The sequence below is a fragment of the Canis aureus genome, chromosome 38, assembly GCF_053574225.1.
Source record: "Canis aureus isolate CA01 chromosome 38, VMU_Caureus_v.1.0, whole genome shotgun sequence".
Classification (NCBI taxonomy): Eukaryota; Metazoa; Chordata; class Mammalia; order Carnivora; family Canidae; genus Canis; species Canis aureus.
The window spans coordinates 21,701,493-21,725,462 of record NC_135648.1 but is presented as its reverse complement, the minus strand read 5'-3'; the positions used below and the strand labels follow the sequence as shown (position 1 = coordinate 21,725,462).

Genomic DNA, 23,970 nt, shown 5'->3' with positions numbered 1-23,970 from the left:
TTCTAGAAGGTAAAAACAGTTGAGATTTTCTAATTCTTTGTTTGTCAAGTCAGGCCTTAACAAGGAGCAGTTAAATAACCCGTATAAGACAGACAAACCCAGTAACTTCTAGGATACTGACAAGGCAGTAAATGTTGGTCAGCCAAGGGATGCAGATGTTTGGAGGAAGGAAGAAAAGAGGTTCCTGCCAGCCCTTCTCTACCCTTGGCCTTGTTCTTTGGTGATTTCAGGAGTGAGTAAGGCAAGTGGGTGATGGATCACAATGTGGTTTTGACCCAAAGTTTCATCGACATTAGCTTTGCCCCGGGTAGGCACGGTTAGTCCAGCTGGCTCCTCGACCTCATAGTTCGTGCAAGTGAGGAATTGGCTCCTGGTATGTGTCAGCATTCTGGATAAACTCAAAGATGAATTTCACCTGGGTCTCATAGGCTTGGACTGAGATTTTCTCATTGATTCCATGGATGCTGAGTGAGAGATTTTGGGAAAGAGAGGAGAGAGCCAATTGCTGTAGAACAAGTGCTATTACTGAGTACCCCCTACCTCACATCCCCTGAAGCCACTGGCCTTTGAGTCTCTAGGGGGTAAGAAGTAGGCAAGTGGGAGAGGCCTTTTGTAAGAAGATGACATGTAGGTCATTTCTCCAGGGTCCCGGCCCATGGCAAAGAAAAAGTGCAGGAATATAATAATAAAATCCTGGGGAGTTCACATTTGTTTCCTGCTCTGAAATCTATGTGATACTTTCCCCTCAGAGGGGAAATTATTTTTTTAATTCTATTTCTCTTAGGCCAGAGTCCCTGGCCCCTACATTACTAGGGACATAAAAGGAAAGGGAGGTGACTGCTCAGGGTCCCTGTGGGGCCTCTACTTCATCTAGAAACTTCCCATCAGATCTTGTGCTCACAATGTGCCTCCACACACCACACATGTAAGTAACCTCAAAGATAAAAGAAATGAAGAGTAGCAACCTGCTACCTCAGTTAAAAAAAAACAAGCAAAATCCGTAAAAGCTGTTATTAAGATCTATCAAATATGCTGAAGAACCCACAAAGTAGTAATTCACACATAGCAGTTAAAATTGGTGATCATGTCTTAGATTCCTATAGTATATTTTTTTCTGAGAATTCAAAGCATGTGTCCACCTTTGACCTATATGGGTCTGCATTTCACTGAGTGGTAATTGAGAAATCTGGAGTCTCCTTTTTTGGGGGAGAAAATGAAGTCCAGAGGGTAAGTATTCTTCCAAAGGGAGGGATCATACCCAAAGGTCCTACTTGCATCAGGTTCTTTCCAATCATCTGATTATTTACATCCCAGAGAAACAGTGGCCAATTCCCATACATTCTGGAGTGGCAAGACTCTGGCAATGATGAAAGTTGGCCAGTGGGTTCAATAATGTCTTCATTTTTGTTTGTGCAAACCCTGGCTTCCCCCCATTCTGTGGACTGGTAGGAGAATGGGGTGGGGATAGGTCAGATGTATCTCCTCCTTCACCCTTCCTGTTCAAACTTGTTCCACTCACCTACGGAAGTCCTGAGGATGCAGGTAGATGGGGTTGAACCGGTAGATGCTAGTGGTGAGGTTCGTATAGTGTCTGCTGTCTGTGTTGCCAATACAAATACCTACACAGGGAAAATCAAGAGGAATGGGGCTTTATGTGAGCCATCAAGCCAAGGTAGTGATTGGAGGTGGGTTGACTGGAAAATCATAAGAACGTCACCTGGCCCCTCCTGGGAGCCTGCAGCTATGAATTTTTGTCCTTCAGGCTACCCATTCTCAAAATCTTAATAAAACACCATTTCAGCCAGAAGCATGAAACCTCCTCCCAAGTGTATTAGTGAGTTATCCCTTGAATGATCCAGACTGAAGTGTCCTCTCTCCATGATGACCAGGGAGGCCAATACCTTCATTTTATACCCTTAGCTGGGCTATTTCAGAAATCTAGCTCTCCAGAAATCTAGATATCAGTTTTTTATTGCCTTGGTTCTCTTTATATCACCCTAGATCAGAAATAAACACCTTCCAGGGAGCTTTACTGCTATAAAATGCAGTCCTCTTAAAGCAGAACACAATTTCCTATTATTTTCATCCTCTGAAGGCTGACTTTGTCTTCTAAAAATCAAGCTTCAGGTTAAGGAAGTCCCAGGATATTCTCCAGTATCATGCTCTCTTGAAGGTAGTAGCCACTCACCCCACTCACCAGCTAGGGCTAGGACTTGTCCTCACTGGGAGTGTTCTCTGAGAAAAGACCCCCTCAAGCACCAATTAAAGAATGGTGGGATGATCTGAGATGTTAATTTGTGTTTTGTTCCATTTTCCACTCCTGGTTTCCAATGGGTAACTATGCCCTTGCTTTGGGGGTTTCTACTAGTTGATATCTGCCTATCTTTTTTCTGTAAAGATCTAACTCTGTTAATGAGATTATGGTGGGTGCCCCAGAAGGGAGAGAGTAGTGCAGAAAGCTTTTGAGGGCCAAGAAAGAAGAATCAGGGACCTAGAGGGCCAGGGTCCCTGGATGGTGGAGACCCAGGCCCTGCTCTGTGGCAGGAGTCTGAAGAGGTGGCAGGCCTCAGAGGGGATGGCTGCCTGGTATGTTCAGGGAGGTGGGTCTTAGGTCTAGAGTTAAAGATCCCACTCTCCAAACAGGCCAGGGAATCAGAGGAAATCTCCAACTTGAAGTGACCTTCTAGCTAGGCAATGGATGTCTGAGGTAACTGCAAGGACCGATGACCACTGGCCGAGGGGCTCCCGTGCTATGCTGCCACCTAAGATCTCGAGGGCCCGATACAGAAGGAGGGTGGTGGGGTGGTGCTTGGAGGCCTCAATAGCTCCGGAGGTTGAATTTCCTGAGGAGTGGGGCTTAAAGCCAGATTTAAGTTGATTAAAAACCAAGGCTGCCATTTTCACATCTGAGTTTATGGATGCAGAGCTTCACTGTATGCGCTCCTACGGGCCCATGCCCAGCACAGAGGCAGGGCTGAAGTATGCACCTAGAACATGAGGGAATCCAGGGCACCTGGCTGGCTCAGCCAGTTAAGTTTCTGATGCTCAACTCTGGATTTCTGCTCAGGTCATGATCTCAGGGTCCTGGGATTGTCCCACATCGGGCTCTATGCTCAGTGCAGAGTCTGCTTCTCCCTCTCCCTCCCCACACTTGCTATTGCTCTCACTCTCTCAAATACATAAATAAAATCTTAAATGAAGGAATCCATGATTAAATCTAGATTTAAAAAAACCTGGACACAAGGCTTAGCATTAGAGCATTTTCTCCTTACATCATGGACCAGAGATCCTCAAACTGCAGTTAGCCATCAACTAGTCTCAGAATCCTCTGGGGGAATTTGTTAAAGAGGCAGATTCCAGGGTGCTCTCCAGATCTGGTTAGCTTGAATCTTTAGGAGTAGGTTCAGATAATCTGCACTTTAGTGAATTCCTTAGGTAATCCTCTTCCACTTTCAAGTTGGAGAATCACTGTCTACCCAACATAGGTTTGGAAGGCATGCTGGAAGATTAAGGAAGGGGCACAGAGGCACTGCTGCTGGAACTGGTTTGGGCTGGGAGAGACGAAGGGGGTTCATGCAAATGGTACAGGGGGGGAGGCATTTCTGAGCTCTGTTGCTGAGCTGTTGTCCCAGGAAGGATCAGAACCAGCCTAGGAGAAACTTGGCCCCTTCTGTGGCTCCTCCAGAGGAGCTGGGGGTGGGGGTCTGGGCTGACCCTGTCCTCCATGCCAGAAAGGCTGGTCTAGGTTAAGCTAGGACCCAGGCATGACTGACCTAATTTATTGTTTCTGCTCTTTTCCTGTTTGCTTTCTGACTTCCACTCCAAGGGGAAAATACAGTTCCAGTTTCATCACGAGGGGAAGCAGCCAGATGTTTCCAGGCTGAACAGCTGGGGTGGAGGTGGGGCAGTAGACATTAGATAGGAAACAGTTCCAGCCCCCACCTCCCTCCAGCCACAGCTGATGAAGTCATTACCTGGGGCAATAGTATTGACTTCCGGGAAGATGGACTGTATGGTCTGGCGGAGCAGCTGGTAGCCCAAGGCCTGATGATCAGAGGGGCTGACAGGCAGGGGGTCAAAGGCAGTCAACACGTGGAACTGGACCCGGTCGTCAGCCACAATGTTCTTAACGAGTTCTAGGACCTTGAGGGAGCAAACAAAGGGAGTTTGAGTTCTTAACTATCTGCTGTCCAAGTACTATACGAATTGAAACAGTCCTGATTTCTCTCCAGGAAGGCAGAGCCTTGGGGGTTTACAGGGGAGCTCATTTTTGCCCTGGGACCTCAACTTCAGTTGACTGGCTGTAGTAGAGAGAAGAGGTGGGTCTTTCTGGCAAAGGATCTACAGCATAGTAGGTTTAGGTTAAACGTTCAGGAGGCTTGCCTTATGGCCATGAGGCAGGTGGGGAATTGGAGAAATCAGGAAATTGTGTGTCCTTCCTCTTGGGCTGAGTCATGGGCTAGGTGGAATGCAGAAGACACCAGAGGAAGCGGGGAACACAGACATCTTGAGGCAGGCTGATCGATGTGATGACCTCACATCAACCTGGGAGTTTCAGACAGTTGAAGAAAGGGTCACGCACTCCTCTTTCTCCTCTCTGGGCATCCCTGCTTCCTGTTTGTAACCAACTGCCCTGGAGCCAGGAAGATGAGCTCAACACAGGCAAAAAGTCAGGAGTTGGGGGGACTGGTGTTCAAGTTTTCTCTTTGCCTCTTTTCCTCAGGAAGGAACCTGAGGAAGCTCCTAGAAAATTCAGTCGGAAACCACTAGAGCTGGATCCAGCACAAGTCCTGGTCCCAGGCAGGACGTAGACCAGACCCTGAGGATCAGGTCCCATGGAGACATGTGGAAATGGACTGGGAGGCTGGCTTAGAGTGGCCCCCAAGCCTACCCTGCCACCCAGGGAAAGCCCCAGCACTGGTCTCAACCCATCTGATCAGCAGGTGCTTTAGAACTGCCTCTGCCTTAGAAAGGGGGGTGTCCCATAGCTGAGGACCACTCCTATGGGGGGCATTAACTCAAGAGTACCTCTTTTTATGGCAGTGTCACCTAGAAACATGCTAGGAGTGGAGACTGGAAAGGAAACGAGGCCTATTTCTGGCTTAAAAACCACCATTGAGCCAAACCAAATTCCTTGCTGTTGGATTAGTTGGGGGTGGTGGTGGTGGTGCATAACTCACTTATCGGAGCTTATTTTCATTCCAGCATGTTTGCCCTAAACCCTCTAATTCAAGAATTAGTACATAGTCTTGCTATATCTTCAACCAACTGGCAGATTCCTAGTCATCACCATAGAAGGTGGGGGTTGGGACTGGGCCTGCTATCCCAATTTTTTTTTTTTTGTTATCCCAAATTACTTGAATACTCCTGCCCCCAGAAACTGAAGAGGGCACACAGATAGGATCCCCCCTCAGTTGGAAGCCACAAGAGCTCAGGTTTCCTGCTAACTCACAGGCCAGGTTCTGATGCAAGAGGAGGGCTACCTCACTTCTGTGTTTTCCGCCCCAGGAACATAAAAGGCATGCAATGAATGTTGGATGCAAGAAATTTAAAAGATATGAACTAATAAAAACAGTGGGAGTTATCTCATGAAGTAACTGTATAATAGGATTGTACAGTTAATGTCGCTGGGCTGAGTACCTGAACCTGGTTTCTCACAAGGATGATGCTTCACTACCACCAAAGCACATGCAGGTTGAGGTGGGGTGGAGTAGGGCCTGAAAGAGGATGGTGTTCATTAAGATGGACTCCTTGGATTCCTTCCATCACCTTGGTGGTGGTGGACTTTGAGCAGAAATTCAAAGGAAGGACATGAAACAGATGGAGAAGAGGCAAGATCTGATCAGGGGGGCGGGCAGGCACAAGAATCGAGGAGTGACAGCACACTTCGTGCCGTGGACAGCCACTTATAGTTGTGTGACCTTGAGCAGGCTCCTTAACCTCTGTGTCTCAGCATGCTCATATGTTAACATAAGGATAACAGTAGCACCTGCTTGGGAAGGTGGTTGTGACCACTACTGGAATTAGCATATGTCACGTACTTAGGCTGGTTCCTGGCACATAGTAAACACTCAACATATGCTAGTTATTTGCTTAGAATAGAGGAGCCACCCTGGGCAATAATCAGGGGCACAAGGATGGGATTCATGAATGGTAAGAGGGACCTCAAAGGTTACTTTAGAGCACATCAGTCTCATCACTCTGAGCTTCTACAGCCCTTACAGCACATTACCATAATGTTACAATTTTTCCTCTGTTTTATGTGTAAATATGTTTTTCCCTCAAGTGAATGATAAATGTGTTGAAGGCCAGGACAAGGGATACCAAAAAAATTGGCAAGGTCTTTAGAGTTAGAGTTAGCAAGTCCAGCCTCCATCCTGTGGTAAGGCAAGGCCTCTCACTAATGCCCAGGACAGACTGTCATCCAGCCTGGGCTTGAATACTTCCATGGCAGAAGGCTCACCACCATGCTAAGTTACAATCCATTCTGCTTTTGAGCAACTTGGCTATGAATGTCTATAATGACCTGATGTATGGCTTCCTGTAGTATCTCACCCCTCTCCCCCTTCCTTTTTTTTAAAAAAAGATTTTATTTATTTATTCATGAAAGATACAGAGAGAGGCAGAGACACAAGCAGAGAGAGAGAAGCAGGCTCCATGCAGGAAGCCTGATGTGGTACTCGATCCTGGGACTCCGGGATCACACCTTGAGCCAAAGGCAGATACTCAACCGCTGAGCCACCCAGGCATCTCCCCCTCCCCTTTTAATTTGATATATTTTTATATCCTCCACAGGCTATGGTATATATGAGACATACCATTTCACCTCTGTTGAGACTAGAGGCCAGTGCCCTTACTGCCATTCCCAGATCTTTGTTCTATGTCGGGTTGCAGGGTAAATGTCGCCTCAGAGGACTGACTCGCTGTTCCATGCCTACCCCACAATCACTTTGTGACACATCATCCTATGATTTTCTTTATGGTACTTACCTCTTGAAAAAATCAACTTGTTCCTGTATTTGATCACTTGCTTATTGCTGTCCCTTACCCATTAGAACATAAGTGCCATCAGGATAGGAATCTTGTCTGTCTTGTTCACCATTTTCCCAAGCACTTAGAAGAATGCCTAGCCCATAGCAGCCACTCAGTAAACACTTGGTGAAGCAATGAATGAAGAAAGGAAGGAATCTTTGGTACAATACTCTATAGAGAGGTGGACGTCATCCACCCTCTGAGAAGCTCATGACCATCCAAGGTGCCATATTCCCCAACTCTCCTTCTAGTGGGGGCTTCCTGAAACATCTTCTAGTGGCCTGATTTTTACTCCTTGAGGCCCATTCAGGACGAACCTTCTACAGGGTAGTCTATGACATTTCTGAAGACTGTTGCTCACACATAGGTGATGGAGACCTCTCTACACCCACAACATGGGAGAGACCACTTAGAGTTGGAGGAAGACAGTTCTGGGAACTGTTCATGATCCCACAGGATCCAGCCCAGCAGTTCCAGCCCATGGAACTTGATGATGGAACTGGGCACGAGGCAAGGGAGGGATCAGAACCAAAGGATGCTGCATGCTTTTGGATGCTGGACAGGTGGGCAGGATGGGCCCGGGGCTTTCAGGGATTTCATGAGATAGACTGGGAAGGAAGGCCACTCTGGTGGGGAATAGACAGGAGGGAAGAGTGCCAGAAGCTGGGGAGATGAAAGCCCCAGCTGGTGGAAAACAGCCCTTGGAAAGGGCATGGAGTTGGAATGAGGCTGGAAAAAAACTGGTAGAAAGAAGTTCAATGGGGGGAATTCAGTGATTTCCTGGCCCCATGATCCTCTAGGGAGAGGACAAAGGTTGGCACTCGATGAAAAGCAGTGGAGCCCAGGGCTCACACCGGTCCCAGCTTCCCCAGAATGCTGGGTGATGCTGGGCAGGCCATCAATCCATCCCCCGCCGGCCCCCCTGCAGTGAGGGGTGTGCCTCCCACCCTATGTGAGAACAAACAAAACCCTCCAGGGGGAAGAATTTAGGGAGAAAAGACCACAGAAGTCTAAGTGTGGCTGACCCTCGAGGATCTGCATCAGAGACTCAGGGAATACCACCTGCCCTTAACCCTGCTTAATTCTGGAATGTTATTAGTCATTCGATAGTTGTTGGGTTGCCTCTTGAGATCATTTTTTTGAAGGATTACATTTGTCTCCTGAACTCCTATTTAGCTCAACCTGCTGTTTAAGTAAGCTAGCCTTTCCTGCAGATGCCAAACATTCTGCACCGTGTCTGCTCAATCCTGTACCTTTCAGCTCACGTGTCACTTCCCCGGGGAAGCCTTATCTGACCCTATCCGAGGTCTGGTTCCCCCTTACATTCTCCACTAGAACCCGGTCCCTCTTCGTCATAGCACTCATCACAGTTTGCAATTACGCACTGATTTTAATCATTTTTAAATTGATGTTTGTAGCAGGCCACTGCCAGGCTCTGTCCTCGATCCTCTTTCTTTCTAATTTTACACATTCTTCCTGTGGGATTTTATTGACTCTAGAGGTTTCATTTATGTTAACACCCCAGCCTGTATCTCTAGTTCATTCTCTCTCCAGACCTGATATATTTATAATTGCCTATTTATAATTTATAAGCTTCTCAAACTCCTAAACCATTATATTTCTCTGAACTTGCTCTACTTTCTGAATGCTCCATCTTGGCTAAAGGCATCAGCACCTGGCCAACTACCCAGGTTAAAAACCTTGGAGTCATCCTGCCTTTCTCTCTCCCCTTACCCATGACACATTACATTCTGCTGAACCCAAGTCTCCCACCGTGGCAGGTGCCTTTCCTCACCCCATCACCACCACTCAGTCCACTGCCTGAGAAGCTCTAACAGTTTCACAACCGTCTCTTCCTACTCTGGCATTTCCTCTGCATTGCCATCAGCACCATCTCCCTAAGAACACATCTAAGGACATCATGGCCCTGTTTGAAGTTCCCTCTGTCCACAGATTAGAGCCCAAACTCCTCAGCATGGTTCACAAGGCTCTGAACCCCACGCTACTACTCCATTTTCACCATTGCCATATCTGCCTGGTCTGTCGTCCTCTTTATTTAGCCTGATTTGACCTTAGCCTGACTCTGAATACCTGGCTTCTAGCAAAGTCCTATCTGTCCTTTACATCCCCGCTTAGATTTCTAGTGGTCAGAAAAGATTTTCTTGACCCTCAGAGGTAGTGACAGTCCCTTTCTCTGCACTGGTCCTTTAGCAATTTGTTCATCCCTAATCAATTTGATTGTGGTCTGGTGTGGTGGTTCTGGATCTAGACTGTTACGTGCGTAATCTTGGGCATGTCACTTACCTGCTTTTTTGATCTGTGCCTCAGTTTCCCTGTTAAATAAGGATGATAATAGGATGGTTGTGGGCTTTAAATGAGCATGCATATATCTTAGAACAGTGCCACACACCAAGCAAGCCTGTGGGACATGTCTGCTACTATTGTTATCATTTGTCAGACTCCAAGTTCCCCCAAACCAGAGATCTCCTATCCTAGCCAGATTCCTGGAAGCCTCTGAAGAAGGTTGAACAAATGTTATTGAATAAACCAACCAATGTTGGTTGAAAAATGGTGGTTGGCCAGCCCTGGGAATGCAGCTATACCCAGATCTTGGGGATCACACACATCCCTGATACCAAACCACTGGTTGGGAACAGATGTCACCTACCTCTTGGACTGTCTGTGCAGGGTGAATCCGGAGGTTGATTATGGCCTGGGCCATCGGGGGGATGACATTCATCTGGAGAGAGAATCACAAACCCTGGCCTGAGCCACAGAAGCTCCAACCTCTGCCCCCGCCCCGCCCCCCCAAAGGCCAACTACCACCAGTAGAGAAAGAGGAAGCCAATTTGATTGAAAGGTCCAGGGCTTCATTTTTAGTTGGCCCTTGTCTCCTCTGGGCCCTTGACAAGTGGTTATGTTCAGAACTAGAGGTGTGTCTGTGCATTAGGCCAGATCTCCATGCTTCTTGGTCCCGGTGGGTTTCACTGAGAACTTCTCAGAGCAAGACTGTTTTCTCCAAGACCACACAGACCTCTCTCTTCTGGCCCCATGCAGCACCACTGGCACTGTGTGCTCTGGATATGCCTCTTGCACTTTACTGCTTACTCAGGCCAGGGCACCCAGAGCCTCTGCAGGCCCCCGTCACGGTGTGTTTGAACCCCGAAGGGGATGATGATAGTGATTTCCCACTTCTAATTGCAAAATTTGATTCTGTTCTCTGCTTGATCAGGAAGAACCCAAGACTAATCAGAGAAGAGAATTAGACTCTGAGTGGATTTTTTTCCTCAGAGGCCATAATAGAACGGACTCCAACTCTGAATCTTTCTTTGAACTGGTTTGGTGCAAAAAAGCACTAGACCAGGAGCAGGAGAGCTGGGCTATTACAAATTAGCCGTGTGATTTTGAATAATTATGACCTGTTTGTGTCTCTGTTTCCCGACTGGCAATGGGGATGATGGTACCAGGAGGGCTGTGAACAGGATCAAATGGAATAACAAATGTGACAATGGACAGATAAAAATTTTATGGACAGATAAAATGACATTCACATGCAAGGACACAGTATTATTATTATTTCAGTGAACACTCTAGACAGCTGGTGAAGACAGCTCAGGTCTGGCTGACACTCTGTCCAGTTAAGTTATGGCAGGAATTGAGGTGCCATTCATTGTACTCAACCTGGGCTCCAGATGACCAGACCTCCACAAGGCCATCCTGTATGCTAGGTAAAGGTGGCATTCCTTAAAGTAGTGCTGGTAGTCATTGGGAACAGTCTCACTTCTCTCAAGATTTCAGAAAGTCATAGGCCCAAGCTAACCAGTGTGGCTGTGGCTGTGGTTTGTTCCTTTAAACAGAGATGCCCCTTAGTGGCCAATCCAACTGGAAGTAGACCAATTTGCCAAAAAGTAGTTCTTGGAAAAGAAAAATCTATCAAAGTAATAATTCACTCAAAATTTATTTCTACGAGTGAACTTCATGTTTGTTAAGACTACCCAGTATTTAGTGTGTTTTGGGAAATGACTAATATCTGCCTTTAGATGTTGTATATGTAGATTTTATAAATTGTGAGTGAGTTTCTCTCTTTTGACTCAGGGGAGCATGAAGGGAAAATACATTAATCAGTCATTAAATTTGTTAGATGAATAAATCTTCCAAAGTGTGATAAAGAGTAATCAAAAGATCCTTGATAGGTAGGAAAGTTAGAACCTTAGGCTACATGACCAAAATGCTAGGTAAATATGTAACAAGTTGAATGAGTATAGTTCACAAAAATTAACTTCCAAATAACTCCCCTTCATACTAGTATAATTTTCTTTAATGGTTTTTTTTTTAAGGAGTACAGACACAAGGCAGCTGAGAGGGGCCATGGACACTCCCTAAAAGGCACATGTACAAAATCTGGCCAGCAATTTCAGAGGGTTTGTAGACCTCGGTTGGTACACTTGCTCTTGAGGATTACCCACCTGATAGCACTGTACAGTTCAGCCCTGGGCCTTCCTATTATTCAAACTATAATCAGAGAAGGAAGAAGGGGCCAGGAAATAAAGCCAAAGGATGGAGGGGCGGGTGTAGGGAGGGAAAGGTGTAGGGGATGATCTAGGAAATGTTACCTTGACTCCTGCATTGAACATGGTGAGTGCCATCGTGGTCCTGACCAGTGCATTGGTTATGTAATTCCTCTCCATTAACCTAAAGCCAAAAGACTAAGGTCAGACATTAGGAACAACTTTCCAATGTGGAGAAAGAATGGGTTGGAAGATCACCCACTTTCCTGAATCTTGAAGACCTTTAAGACTAGGAGGGACATCCTATATATGGATTAGATGTAGCATTTGGTGGCTAAGGGATGATTAGCTAAGCCAGGGAGAGGGGACTGAGTAGGTTTGGTTTGGAGGATGAGAGAGAAGGAAAGATAAAACTTTACCTGCTTACAAGGGGCCCAAACAGCCATAGGTTTCTCAAGACAATATTGGCAGGAAAAGGGAACTGAAAAGCAAGAAACCAGGTCATCAGGATTTCTGAGGGGTCAGCATAACAGGGTCACTGTACCTGAGGCTCAAGTCTTTCCCTGCTTTAGATCTGCCTCGAGGGCCCTCAGTGGCAGCCTCAAGGATGATTGAGAACCGGCTCCCGAAGGGTGCCTGGATGTGTCAGGTCTTAGGGTCTCAGAGAAGCACCAACACCCCCGGGAAGAAGTCAGATCCTATGTCTCGGCTCAGCCTCTAGCTGAAAATAGGTGAGCATGTGCATAGCACGGGTCAGCAGTGGGCTCTTCTTCTGTTCTGGAAACTACTTTTCTGCCCTTCTTTCTTTCTCTTCCACAGCTGACCAGGGGTAGTGAGGCTCCTTTCCCTACCTCATTTGCCAGTTCCTGCAATGTCGTTTTCAATGGCCCACTTCCAAACATGTTCGGCAGTGGTGTCTGCTCCAGGCTGGAAGAGAAAGGGAATTCTCAGGACTTTCCCCAACCCCAGTTAAAGATCAGCAATCTGAAGGGAAGAAGAAGGGAGACAGGGTTTTTCAGCAGGTCTGGCCAGGAGGTCTGCCATTTACCTTCTATTACCACCGATCCACCTGTTTGGAGATCTCAAAACACAAGCAGGATTACTTCTAGATGCTGTCCCTATCTACCAAGGCCAAGTTGGCACCACTCCTTGTCACCTACCACACTGTAGCAGAATTATCAGTCTCTGCTGTAACTGTGAGTTCCTTGAGGAAAGGGGCTGTTTCTTTCTACTGCTATATGCCCATCACTGGGCACAAAGCCTTAAACATTGGTAGAGAATACCCATATTTAACTGAATTAATATAGTTCTTCTTCCCACTTTGCTAAGAAAACCCAGCTGGAGGTAAGCTTTGCTGTTACAGACCTTGCTGTGCTCACCCACAGCCTGCAGCCCTTACATCCTGACCTAGCTTTTATGGGCCAGCTCTTGCTTACAATATGGGTAGATCCTTTTCTGACCCCTGACCCCTGCCTGGATACTGGTGGCTCTGTCCTTCCTGCAGCCCCCATTGTGGTTTCTCAGCCCAGCTTCAGGGCAGGAAGCTTAGCCTCTTCAAACCCAAAGTGGGAAAGGGCCAGGTCCTCCATCCCGAGTCTGGCAAGGGAGCAGGGCCCATGTTGCTTACCGGCTGATAGCAGCTGCGAGGATGCCAATGCTTGTCTCCTTGGGGGGAGCTGAGGAGTGGCCCGGAGTCATGTTTACTTGCAGCCTGAGGTTAATCCCACCCTTCTCTGAGACTGCGATCCTGCAGCAGAGATCAGAGAGGGTCCTCCTGTCTTCCTCCCACCTTGAATTATCCCATGAGCCCATGAGCCCACCTGCACAGTGGTCTGCTGGTCTAGCAGCTTGGCTTCATAATGCTTTAAAAAATCTACACTTGAAGAGAAAGGGAAGGGGGAGCCCAAAACTGGTCCGAGTTCAGGGCCAGAGGAGTAAAATAAAGAGTTGTCTCAGTATGGCTTACAGATGCCAGGCTGCGGTCATCTGAAGTGTGGTGAGAACACCTTCTAAGGTGGGGGATAGGGTACTGTACTCACATGGCAAAGGGCTTCTTGAGGTAGGGAATGAAACCATCCAAGATGAAGTTACCCTCGTCCACAATGAAGGCTAGCTTGACACCCCTTGCCTGTAGCAGGGCTGAGATCTTCTGAGCCCCATTCTGTCCTGACACCTGCAGACATTGAACCCATGGCCATTGTCCTTCTCAGACAGACCTCCAATAGCTAATGGAGACCCATTGAACATAGCTAGGAGCTCCAGAATCTCCCTGCCCTGTCTCCATCCTGCGGGGTGAGGGAGGGAGAGGAAGGGGCCTAGACAGTCTTGCTTCACAGAACCCTGGAGAGTCACAGCTGGAAGGGCCAAACTGCCCTCATTTCACAGATGAAGTGACAGGCCCAGGGTCAAAGTAAGTGACATCACTGGAAATAAAACATTGATTCCTTGCTCCCTGTTGGTTCTCTTACTATCACACCCATGTTTCTCAGAGTGTCATTGCTGCCTCAGATAATACCAGGGAGTTTGTTAAAAATTCAGATCTATGCCTATCACTAAATGAAAGAAGCCAATCTGAAAAAGGCTATATACTGGATGACTTTCTGGAAAGTCAACAATATGACTTTCTGGAAAAGGCAAAACTAGGGACATAGTAAAAAAATCCGTGGTTTCCAGGGATTGGGAAAGGGAGAGGGGGATGAATAGGCAGAGCACAGAGGATGTTTAGGGCAGTGAAACTCCTCTTTATGAAACTATAATGGTGGATCCATGTCACTATACAATTGACCAAGTCCACAGAATGGATGCCCAGAGTAAGCCCTAATGTAAACTAGGGCTGTGGGGAGTTATGATGTATCAATGTAGGTTCTTCAGTTGTAACAAATACCCCTCTGGTGGGGATGCTGACAATAGGGAGGCTGTGCATGTATGGTAGGGGCATAAGGGAAGTCTCTCTACCTTCTCAGTTTCACTGTGAACCTAAAACTGCTCTAAAAAATAAAAATAAAAAAACCTTTAAAAACAAATTCAGATTTGTGGCACCGGGTCTGGGAATCTGCATTTTGGTCAAGGGCCTTAGATAGTTCCGGCGTGTGGATACCCATAGGAATTGGCAAACCACCACACCATATTCTGGAGGCCCTACAGCTGGGGAGCAAACTGGACTGGAGTGCACCCCTCTACTCCCACCCTAAAGAGGGGTTTTAGAGATGGTTTATGGGGTGAAGAGGTTGTACCTCCTCATCATGGCCCAGAGCAATAAAGAAAGATCTTCGGGGGATGTAGTTTCTGATCAGCAGGAGCTCCAGGGCCTGCAGAATTGCCTGGGGGTAGAAGCACAAGGGAAGAGGGAATATCAAGGCATCAGTAACATTCAGCTGCCTGCATCAGGGCTGGTGGGGCTAGCATCAGGCTCTCTTTAAAGAGAAAAAATTCAAGTGGCCCCTGGGGGATGGAATGTGAGGAAGCATAAGCTCCTTTACCACCTGGAGAAAAGCATAAATGTATCAGTGTCAGAGCTGAAAGGGTCCCTGGATATCACGTACTCTAGTCCTTATTTCATAGTTGAGAAATCGAGACCCAGAAAAGGATAGTAACCAAGTGATAGCTGGAACCCACGTCTCCTGAAGCCAAGGTTCTTTCTACCATAACCTCCTGCTTCCCAGGGGTCAGCAGAACATCCCCATCCTGGGTGAATCCTTAGTGCCCCAAAGCAGAGAAAACAAGGCATTGCACACCATCAAAGAGTTCTTGTTGTCCAGTGTGCCTCGGCCATGGATGAAGCCATCATGCTCCAACCCAGAGAACGGAGGCACCTCCCAGCCTTCATCAGGGGCAGGCACCACATCACTGTGAGCCATCAGCATGTAGGGCTGCAAGCTGGGGTCCGAGCCTTGGACAGTGAACAGGTGGCTGTACTCTCCTATGACTTCATGTTGGATAAACCTAGTTTTGAAAATTGTAGGAAAGACTGGAGACAAAGGGATGAAAGGGGAGAGAGAAAGTCAGATTTAACAATTTCCTTTGGTTTTCTTACGATTTGATAGAAAATGTCCACCTGTCCCCCCACCCCTTTTTAAAAAGGTGTAGTGTCCCATAGGAAGCCTTCTGGAACAAAGCCAGTCTGATTCCTGATTTGCACGGACAATCTCTAAAATTCCTCTTCCTCATATTTAAATGTGCTACTACTACGTGACAATGTGCATATCAAGATTCCATCATGGTAACAGCTAATAGATCAAGATCTGGCTTGGTCTGATCTGTAACATGCACATCACAAGTATCTGCTGCAGGACTATACAGATGACGAGTGTGTGTTAAATTTTAAATATACTAGTCCCCAATATCCAAATTACTTGGAACCAAACATGACCCTTATATTACAAAGAGAGAGAGAGAGAGAGATTAAAAAAATACTCCTGTGTGTGTCATACAGAGGGAAGACTGTTCTGTCTAGCACAAGGTCACACTTACATGTGTGGGTGTGGATTCTCTCAGGGTCAATTACTCAGGTTACAGACAGTGTTAGCGAGGGGGCCACTTGATGTGCCCAGGCCAGCTCCTCCAACCCCAGATAACTTTGGAGGGGCTGTTTTTTTCTTTTATTTAGGAGGAGGGCCTCACTACTCTCCAGGAGCTTTCCATGCAGGGAGTGGGGAGTTGCAAGTCTCCTTTTTCTTCTTGACCCATCCCTTCTTGGACTCACATGGGGGTGAGGAGCTGATATGGCAGCTCAAAGTCGCTGACTGCCTCGAAACGCAGAAACGGGCCTGTAAAGAATCAGGGGAAGGGCCTGCATGGGTGGAGTGTGTACATAGGTGTGTAGGTGTGTGTATGGAGGTAGGGGTGGGAGGAGCATGGAGTATAGTTCCAGAAGCTTGCACGGGAAGAAGGAATTCCTAGTCCTATCTTTTTTTTTCTTTTTTAATTTGAGTATAGTTGACACACAATGTTACCTTAGTTTTAGGTACACAACTTACTGATTTGACAGGTTTATCTACTATGCTGTTCACCACAAGTATAGGTACCATCTGTCCCTATACATGGCTATTAGAATATCACTGACCCTATTCTTTATGCTGTGCCTTTTAATTCCTTTCTTAGTCCTAACTTTTGATTATATATTTATTGACTGTTATATATTTAGGGCAAAGATCGGGAGAGTTCAAACTCCAACCCAACAGTGTGCCTTAGTGTTTCAAGAGCCAAATAAATCTATAGTCTCTACCCTGCCTCCATTCTGACTCTTAGAGAGCTTGTATTCCTCCCCACTGTGTATAAACTCAAAATACGCCCACAGAAATTTTTACTGTCCTCTGGTCAGTAACAAAAGAAGCTTCTTTATCACTTTGTAAGAGAACTGTGCTCCCACCCCTTTCCACAGATTGTGGCTGACCTGTACGAATGAATTCTCCAAACTCGGCCAGGGCTGTAGTGTTAATGTCGTCAGGGCTGAAAGACACTGTTGGAATCTGGATGGCACCTGTCAGAGACAGAGAGCCATGGGAGAGTACAGTTGATAACAACCACTGGTTTCACCACAGCCCTCTGTGCATAGAGTTCTCTTGCGTTCATGATCTTATTGTGGGAGGCAGAACAATCCTAGGAGGTAGGCACTGCTATTTTCTCTAATTTGAAGGGAGGAAAACAAGCCTAGAGGGGTGAGGGGAGCTGCTCAGGGCTGTCCTGAAATAAGCAGCAGAAATGGGATCTATAAACCCAGGTCTTTCAGGTTTGGTTAGACTAATATGGGTCTTAAAGTCCAAGATGGATGTGGGTGGGGGGAGGTGGACAGGAGTAAATTTTGGACTTTGACCCTAAGTGGGGAGCTGCTATAAATTGTTTCTAAGCCTCATTCTGCCTCTGAAACCATTATCCTTTCAATGAACCAGAGGAGCCCACCATTCTGGGTCCCTACATGAATGAGGCTTTATGTGCAGAGAGTAGGCTTATTCCTCATGGACTGGCTCATCCAGAGTCTCGCTGATTTCTCAGCCAATGCCAGCTTTTTGGGCACATGATGCCTGGGAAGGGGTGGATATAGGAGTTCCCAAACCAACTCCTCAGTCCTCAATAATCTTCTCCACTTTACCCAGATGCCTCAGTTCCTGAATTGCTATTAGGTTTATCCCTTTGAGCCATGAAGGCTTTACACTTTTTTTTTTTAAAGATTTTATTTATTTTTTCCATTAGAGACACAGAGAGAGAAAGAGGCAGAGACATAGGTAGAGGGAGAAGCAGGCTCCCTACAGGAAGCCCGATGTGGGACTCGATCCCGGGACTCCGGGACCAGGCCCTGAGCCAAAGGCAGATGCTCAACCACTGAGCCACCCAGGAGTCCTGGCTTTACACTTTAAAGAGATTCATTATTAAATGCAAACACCAATGGGAGAGGAAATGCAATAAATTATGAGAATGTTTGATTAGATATTCCAAAACACACTAGGAAGAACAAATGCATCTAGGCAGTGCATTTGTCAAGGGTGGGCTGCTGAAAGACGAACTTAGCTCTGTAATCAGTTTTGCTCAGGATCAACCCTACATCACAGCCCACCACATAGATGGGGAAGTCAAGGTTCAGAAAGATGAATCTATAGGAGACAAACTCAAAATCTGAACTCAAATGTTTTGCCTCCTGCTCACAGTTGGAGCAGGAGGCATGTGGCTATATAGGTATATATATAGGCCGTACAGCATATATAGGCCATATAGCCATATGGTTATAAGGTCCCTACTTTGGGTTCTTTAATTAAGAAAGCTTTTGCTTTCTCCTGGGTGAAAAGACACTGGTGAGCAGCTGCCTACTGGCTTTCAGAGAACTCACTATTTGTTCTATGCTTTGGGAAAGCTCTGCTCTGCCTCCAGACCAATCAATCCCTCAGGCACATGCACAATTTATATTCAATCACGAGGGCTAGCTTTTGATCCCTGCATCTGGCAGCACATGTTTATGTAGGCAGTTTCTTTTAATTCATTATTTAATGAAAGGGGAAAAGACTGGAGCTAAGCCCAATGGTGAGGAGGATCTCATTATCCCATAGGACCTAGTACGCAACAGAACCTTTCCTCTTTTCTCCTGGAAAATGCAGACTGAGAAGGCAAATGAGTTTTTAACCTTGGTTTGAGGTCTAGGGGAGAGATGTCTTTTAATTAGAAGAGGAAATTTGGAACATCTCACGCATCTCCTGGTGGAGTTCCCTGGAGCTGGGTGGATCCTACAGGTGATAGATGTTATCACCCAGTGCTCACTCCTTGCTTGTGAGGTCCCTAGGGAAGGTCATTCAATTGACCTAAGCTTCAATTTCCCTCCACTGTAGGTAAGATTAAGATAATTTAGTCTCGGGCAGCTTGGGTGGCTTAGCGGTTGGGTGCCGCCTTGGGCCCAGGGGTGATCCTGGAGTCCCAGGATCGAATCCCACGGAGCCTGCTTCTCCCTCTGCCTCTCCCTCTGCCTCTCCCTCTGCCTGTGTCTCTGCCCCTCTCTGTGTGTGTGTGTCTCTCATGAATAAATAAAATTTAAAAAAAAAAAGATAATTCAGGCTTAAGATATCGCGTTGATTTAACAGAAGTCAACACTTTGGAAGGTTAAGGGTACAAATAAAAGCTACTGCAGGGATCCCTGGGTGGCGCAGTGGTTTGGCGCGGGCCTTTGGCCCAGGGCGCGATCCTGGAGACGCAGGATCGAATCCCACGTCGGGCTCCCGGTGCATGGAGCCTGCTTCTCCCTCTGCCTATGTCTCTGCCTCTCTCTCTCTCTCTGTGACTATCATAAATAAATAAAAATTAAAGAAAAAAAAAAAAGCTACTGCAAAGCCGGGGTTGGGCTGGCGAAGGCCAAGGCAACGGGGAGATGGTGGAGCTCGGGCAGGATCCTGGCGAGGCAGGGAACACCGGAGGGCCCAGAAGCCAGCACTGGGACAAGAGTGGCGTCCCCACGCCGGGGCGCGAGGTGCTGGGGCTCGGGCTGGGGAGTGCGGTGCAGCCGCAGGTCCCGTAGTGGACCCTCTGCGGTGGGAGTGGGCGGCAGAGGGGCCGACCTATACCCGAGCATCGCTGGGCCAAGGGACCCGGCTCACCTTTCAGCGCTTCCTTCATGGCGAAGCGCTCGCCTTGGCTGAACTGAGAAGGGATGTGCCGCTCCCGGCCCTTCCCTGTGGACATGGTGGAGACGCCTGGCAGCAGCACAGCCGCCAGAGCCAGCACGCAGACGCACTGCGGAGCCATACACTCGTCTCGGTCTGCAGCGGGGTCTGCACCTGCCCCGCCAGCCCGCGCCGGTGGTCCTGTCCGCGCTCCAATTCCCGCCCCTGCCTTAGTCCCGCCCCCTCCCCAGGCCTGGCCAATCGCCGCTTGCCGGGAGCTGCGGAGCAGCCAATGAGGGGACGGCCCCGCCCAGGGCCGCAGGGCCTCTTGGGAGTTGTTGTTTCTCCCCGCGGGGCAGGCAGAAGCGGAGCAAAGGTGAGCGCTGCGGGTGCACGTCGGGCCTCACCTGCTGCTCTGAGGTTCTCAGGATCCCTTGCTCTAGGACTCGTCTCATAAAAGGGGGGAAAGGCTAAATAAAATCAGCAAAGCGTATCAGTCTTTAATCTGCTTCTCACTTCTGAAGTTTAGGGCTTGATGACCAGTCCCCCAGGTCCGGGGGTGGGGGTGGGGGTGGGGGTGGGGGTGGGGGGCGGAGCCTTCTGGGTCCCTGGCTTTATTGAACCTGAAATTGAGACAGTATTACTTTATCTATAGACGCTACTTTGAATGATCAGTTCGGAGGGCTTGCTCCTCCTTAGGAATTCGCTGGAAGTGTTTCTGATATTAATGTAAACGCTGCATTTTTTTGCAACGCTCTGCAGATACCAGAGTTTTAGGGGGTAAATACTTGAAGGATTTTGAGAAAGATTGTTTTAATGATTTTGATGTATTTCATAAACTGAAATTTCATAGCTGTTCGGAGTAAAGGATCATTTTGGAAAAATAAAACCTTAGGACGCAGAGAATGAAATGAGGTTTATTGGAACCAGGAAAAAAAATAGCTTTTAAATCCCTTGATGCAGTTTAATAGGCCACCAGTCACATATTTTAGAATTCTCTAGAAAAAAAAAAACAATAGTAGGGCTGCATAGCTACTCATGACCAAAGCTGCAAATTCATATTCCTGGTGTTTGCCAAAACTCAGAGAGGGAGTACTTTGCTCCCTTTCAGTAGTCCTCCTCCTCCTCCTACTAAAAATAATTGCCTCAAACAAAAAACTACAATCATATATTTACTTTTCAATAGCAATCAAAAAACACTATTATGAAACATTTCATACATACAGAAAGGTGTAAAGAATAATATAACGAACAATTTTGTATTCACCACTCAGCCTAAGGTATAGAACATTAGAGTTGAAATGAGTTTTTAAAGTTTGATAGACATTAAGCCACTTTGTACTAAAAATTCTGCTGATGTCAATACTGTTCAAAAATTTTATTTATTTATTTTAGGAGTGGTGGAAGGACAGAGAGAAAGGGTGAGAGAGAATCCCAAGCAGATTCCCTGAGAAGTTTAGGGCTTGATCCTGCGATCCTGAAATCATAACCCAAGCAGAAATCAAGATCAGATGCTTGATTTCTCAGCTAACTCAGCCACATCCCCAATGTTTATACTTTTAAAAACTGTTATGATTGTACAATTAATATAGCACTTAGGCCCTTGTGAATTATTTGGAGAATACCAGAAAGTATAAAGAAAACAACTCATACTTCTTACATTGTTAGTCCTTCTTGTTTCCTTGCTTAGTAAATCTTTCTCTATTTCAAGGTCATAAATAAATTTTGATGTGTCATCTTTTAAAAGTTTTAAACTTTTGCCTTTTATATGAAAAATAAAAAAATCACTATCCAGAGACATTCACTCATAGTATTTTGATGGGTTATTCACAGTTTTTTCATGCCCTCCAATACTCACATATAAGGTGTATGTCTGTTTTATTTTTATTTTTTATTTTTACAAGGTTAATAAAGTCTTTAATTTCATACACACAAAACTCCATGTATAATTTTTTGAAAAAGATTTTATTTATTTATTCATGAGAGACACAGAGAGAGAGGCAGAGGGAGAAGCCAGCTCCATTCAGGGAGCCCGATGTGGGACTCAAACCCGGGACCATGGGATCATGACTTGAGCCAAAGACATGCTCCACCGCTGAGCCACCCAGGCGTCCCTTAATATGTTGTCTTTTAAAAGACATAAACTTGGCAGCCCGGGTGGCTCAGCGGTTTAGTGCCACCTTCAGTCCAAAATGTGATCCTGGAGACCCGGGATTGAGTCCCATGTCAGGCTCCCTGCGTGGAGCCTGCTTCTCCCTCTGCCTGTGTCCCTGCCTCTCTCTCTCTGTGTCTCTCATGAATAAATAAATAAAATCTTAAAAAAAAATAAATAAAACGTTTAAACTCTTACAGAAAAGTTCTTACTCCATCTGGAATTGACTTTTTGTAAATGATATAAGGTCAGGGTCAAATTTTATTTTTTTTCCAGTTAGATAACTGATTTCCCCAACACCATTCCTTAAATATTCTGTCCTTTCCTGAGCTATCTGCAGTGCCAGCTGTGTCATTTACTAGGTTTTCAGACGTGAACGGGCCTGTTATGGGACTACTTTTTTGTATTGGTTTCTTTGTTTATTTCTATGCTAATATGACTGTCTTAATTATTATATCTTTATTTATTTATTTATTTATTTATTTATTTATTTATTTATTTATATTTTTATTTTAAAGTTATTAGACCTTTAAAAAATGCCTCCATGTCAGGCAGAACACGGTTCTCCCTTAGGCTGTTAATGTAGTGAATCACATTGATAAATTTAAAAAATGTAAACCACCCTGGGAAAAACCATTACTTGGATAAGCCCACTGCTGGGTTTTCTTTTAGGATTTTTGCAATTCTGTTTATGAATTTGATTGTGGCCTGTAGCTCTTCTTTTTAATAATGTCCTTTTTTGGATTTGGTATCAAATGTATAGCAGCCTCAGAAATCTCATTAGACAATATGGTAGAAATTTCTAGCTGACCCCAGTACCCATTCTCCTTTCTAAGTAACAAGAATCCTGAATTTTAGCTCAACATATGGCTATCTAGCTGCAAGACCACATTTCCCAGACCCTGGCAGCTAGGTTTTTCAGTATAACTACATTTAATGAATGGAGGATAAGAAGTGTTGCACGTGTTTGATTCAAGGCAGTGTTTTATGGACATGCTCTTCTTAAATCCCTCCCTCCTGCTCAGACTTTCATGGCTGGAGCCCTAGCAACCATGTTGGACCATGATGGTGCATTCTGTACCAGGGGAGGGCAGAGAGCTGAGCTGGAAATAGCCTGAGTCCTTGGGGAACCAGATATATATATAATATAATATATTATATATATACTTATATATATTATATTATATATTGTACATTATATATATGTTATACACACACACAATTGGACCAGAAATCTAATTTTTTTTTAACAATTCTAAAAAAATGAAGTAATTTGGGCCTGGTGTTTTCTCTTACTTAATAGTTAACAGACTTTCTACTGTTTTGTTTTTTTTTTTCTTAAGATTTTATTTACTTATTTGAGAGAGAGAGAGAGTGTGTGTGTGTGCATATGCATGAGCAGGGGCAAGGGGCAGAAGGAGAGGGAGAAGCAGACTCCTCACTGAGGGACTGGGTTTCAGGACCCTGGGATCATGACCTGAGCAGAAGGCAGATGCTTGACTGACTGAGCCACTCAGGCACCCTCTGTTTTTTTTAATTCTATTTTAGTAAATTATATTTTATCAGCAATTTATTCATTTCACTTAAGATTTCAACTTTGTAGTAGTTAAGAGCTTAAGCTCTGTAGCCAGATTCCCTGGCTTGAAATCTTAAGCTCCTTCATGTTCATGTTGAGTGTGAAACTTAATTAAAACTTTTCTGAGTCTCAGTTTCCCATCCATAAAATGGGGATAATAATAGTACGTACCTCTTGGCGTTGTTGGGAAGATTAATAGAGCTAAGACACATAAAACACTTAGAAGAGTGCATAGCTTATAGTAACCATTCAATAAACATTGATAGCTATACTATCATTACTATCTTTTTTCCTTTGCTTTTTTTGAGTTTATTTGTTTTCTTTTCCTAACTACATGATTGAACATCTGGTTTATTAATTTTCAACTGTTTTCTTTTCTTTTTTTTGAATATTTTAAGTAATTTCTGCACCCAATTGGGGGGGGGGGGGCGGATCAAGAGTTGCATGCTCTACTGTCTGAGCCAGCCAGGTACCTCTCCCTGCACAGTTTTAATACACAGCATTTTCATTCTTGTTTCAGTCTGTTTTCAATTTTCCATATGATCTCTTTTTTGACTCTGAGTTATTTAGAAATATCTTTTAAAAAATTATAAAGGCGGGAACCCTGGGTGGCGCAGTGGTTTA

The 23,970-nt window shown here is 45.7% G+C and overlaps 1 protein-coding gene across 1 annotated transcript; it reads right to left on the bottom strand.

The window, feature by feature from the left end:
- On the bottom strand, positions 1–19,842 carry PM20D1 (peptidase M20 domain containing 1). Its single transcript, XM_077887270.1, has 13 exons — positions 19,613–19,842; positions 16,933–17,019; positions 15,275–15,507; positions 14,774–14,860; positions 13,580–13,713; positions 13,168–13,287; positions 12,392–12,467; positions 11,960–12,021; positions 11,646–11,724; positions 9,701–9,772; positions 3,975–4,143; positions 1,520–1,619; positions 1–464 (listed from the first exon to the last, which is right to left on the bottom strand). The coding sequence occupies exons 1-13, from the start codon at positions 19,758–19,760 to the stop codon at positions 341–343; spliced, it is 1,491 nt and encodes a 496-aa protein (XP_077743396.1). The 5' UTR covers positions 19,761–19,842; the 3' UTR covers positions 1–340.
- Positions 19,843–23,970: the final 4,128 nt, after the last annotated feature.

Bases quoted from the DNA above. Each gene is read 5' to 3' on its own strand.
- PM20D1 (XM_077887270.1), bottom strand. From the start codon at position 19,760: ATGGCTCCGCAGTGCGTCTGCGTGCTGGCTCTGGCGGCTGTGCTGCTG. The intron at 15,508-16,932 runs GTCAGCCACAAT...CTTTGTCTCCAG, and splicing joins TGGAGAATTCATTCGTACAG to TCTTTCCTACAATTTTCAAA. The intron at 12,468-13,167 runs GTAAGCAACATG...TTTCTCTTCCAG, and splicing joins CTCGCAGCTGCTATCAGCCG to CCTGGAGCAGACACCACTGC.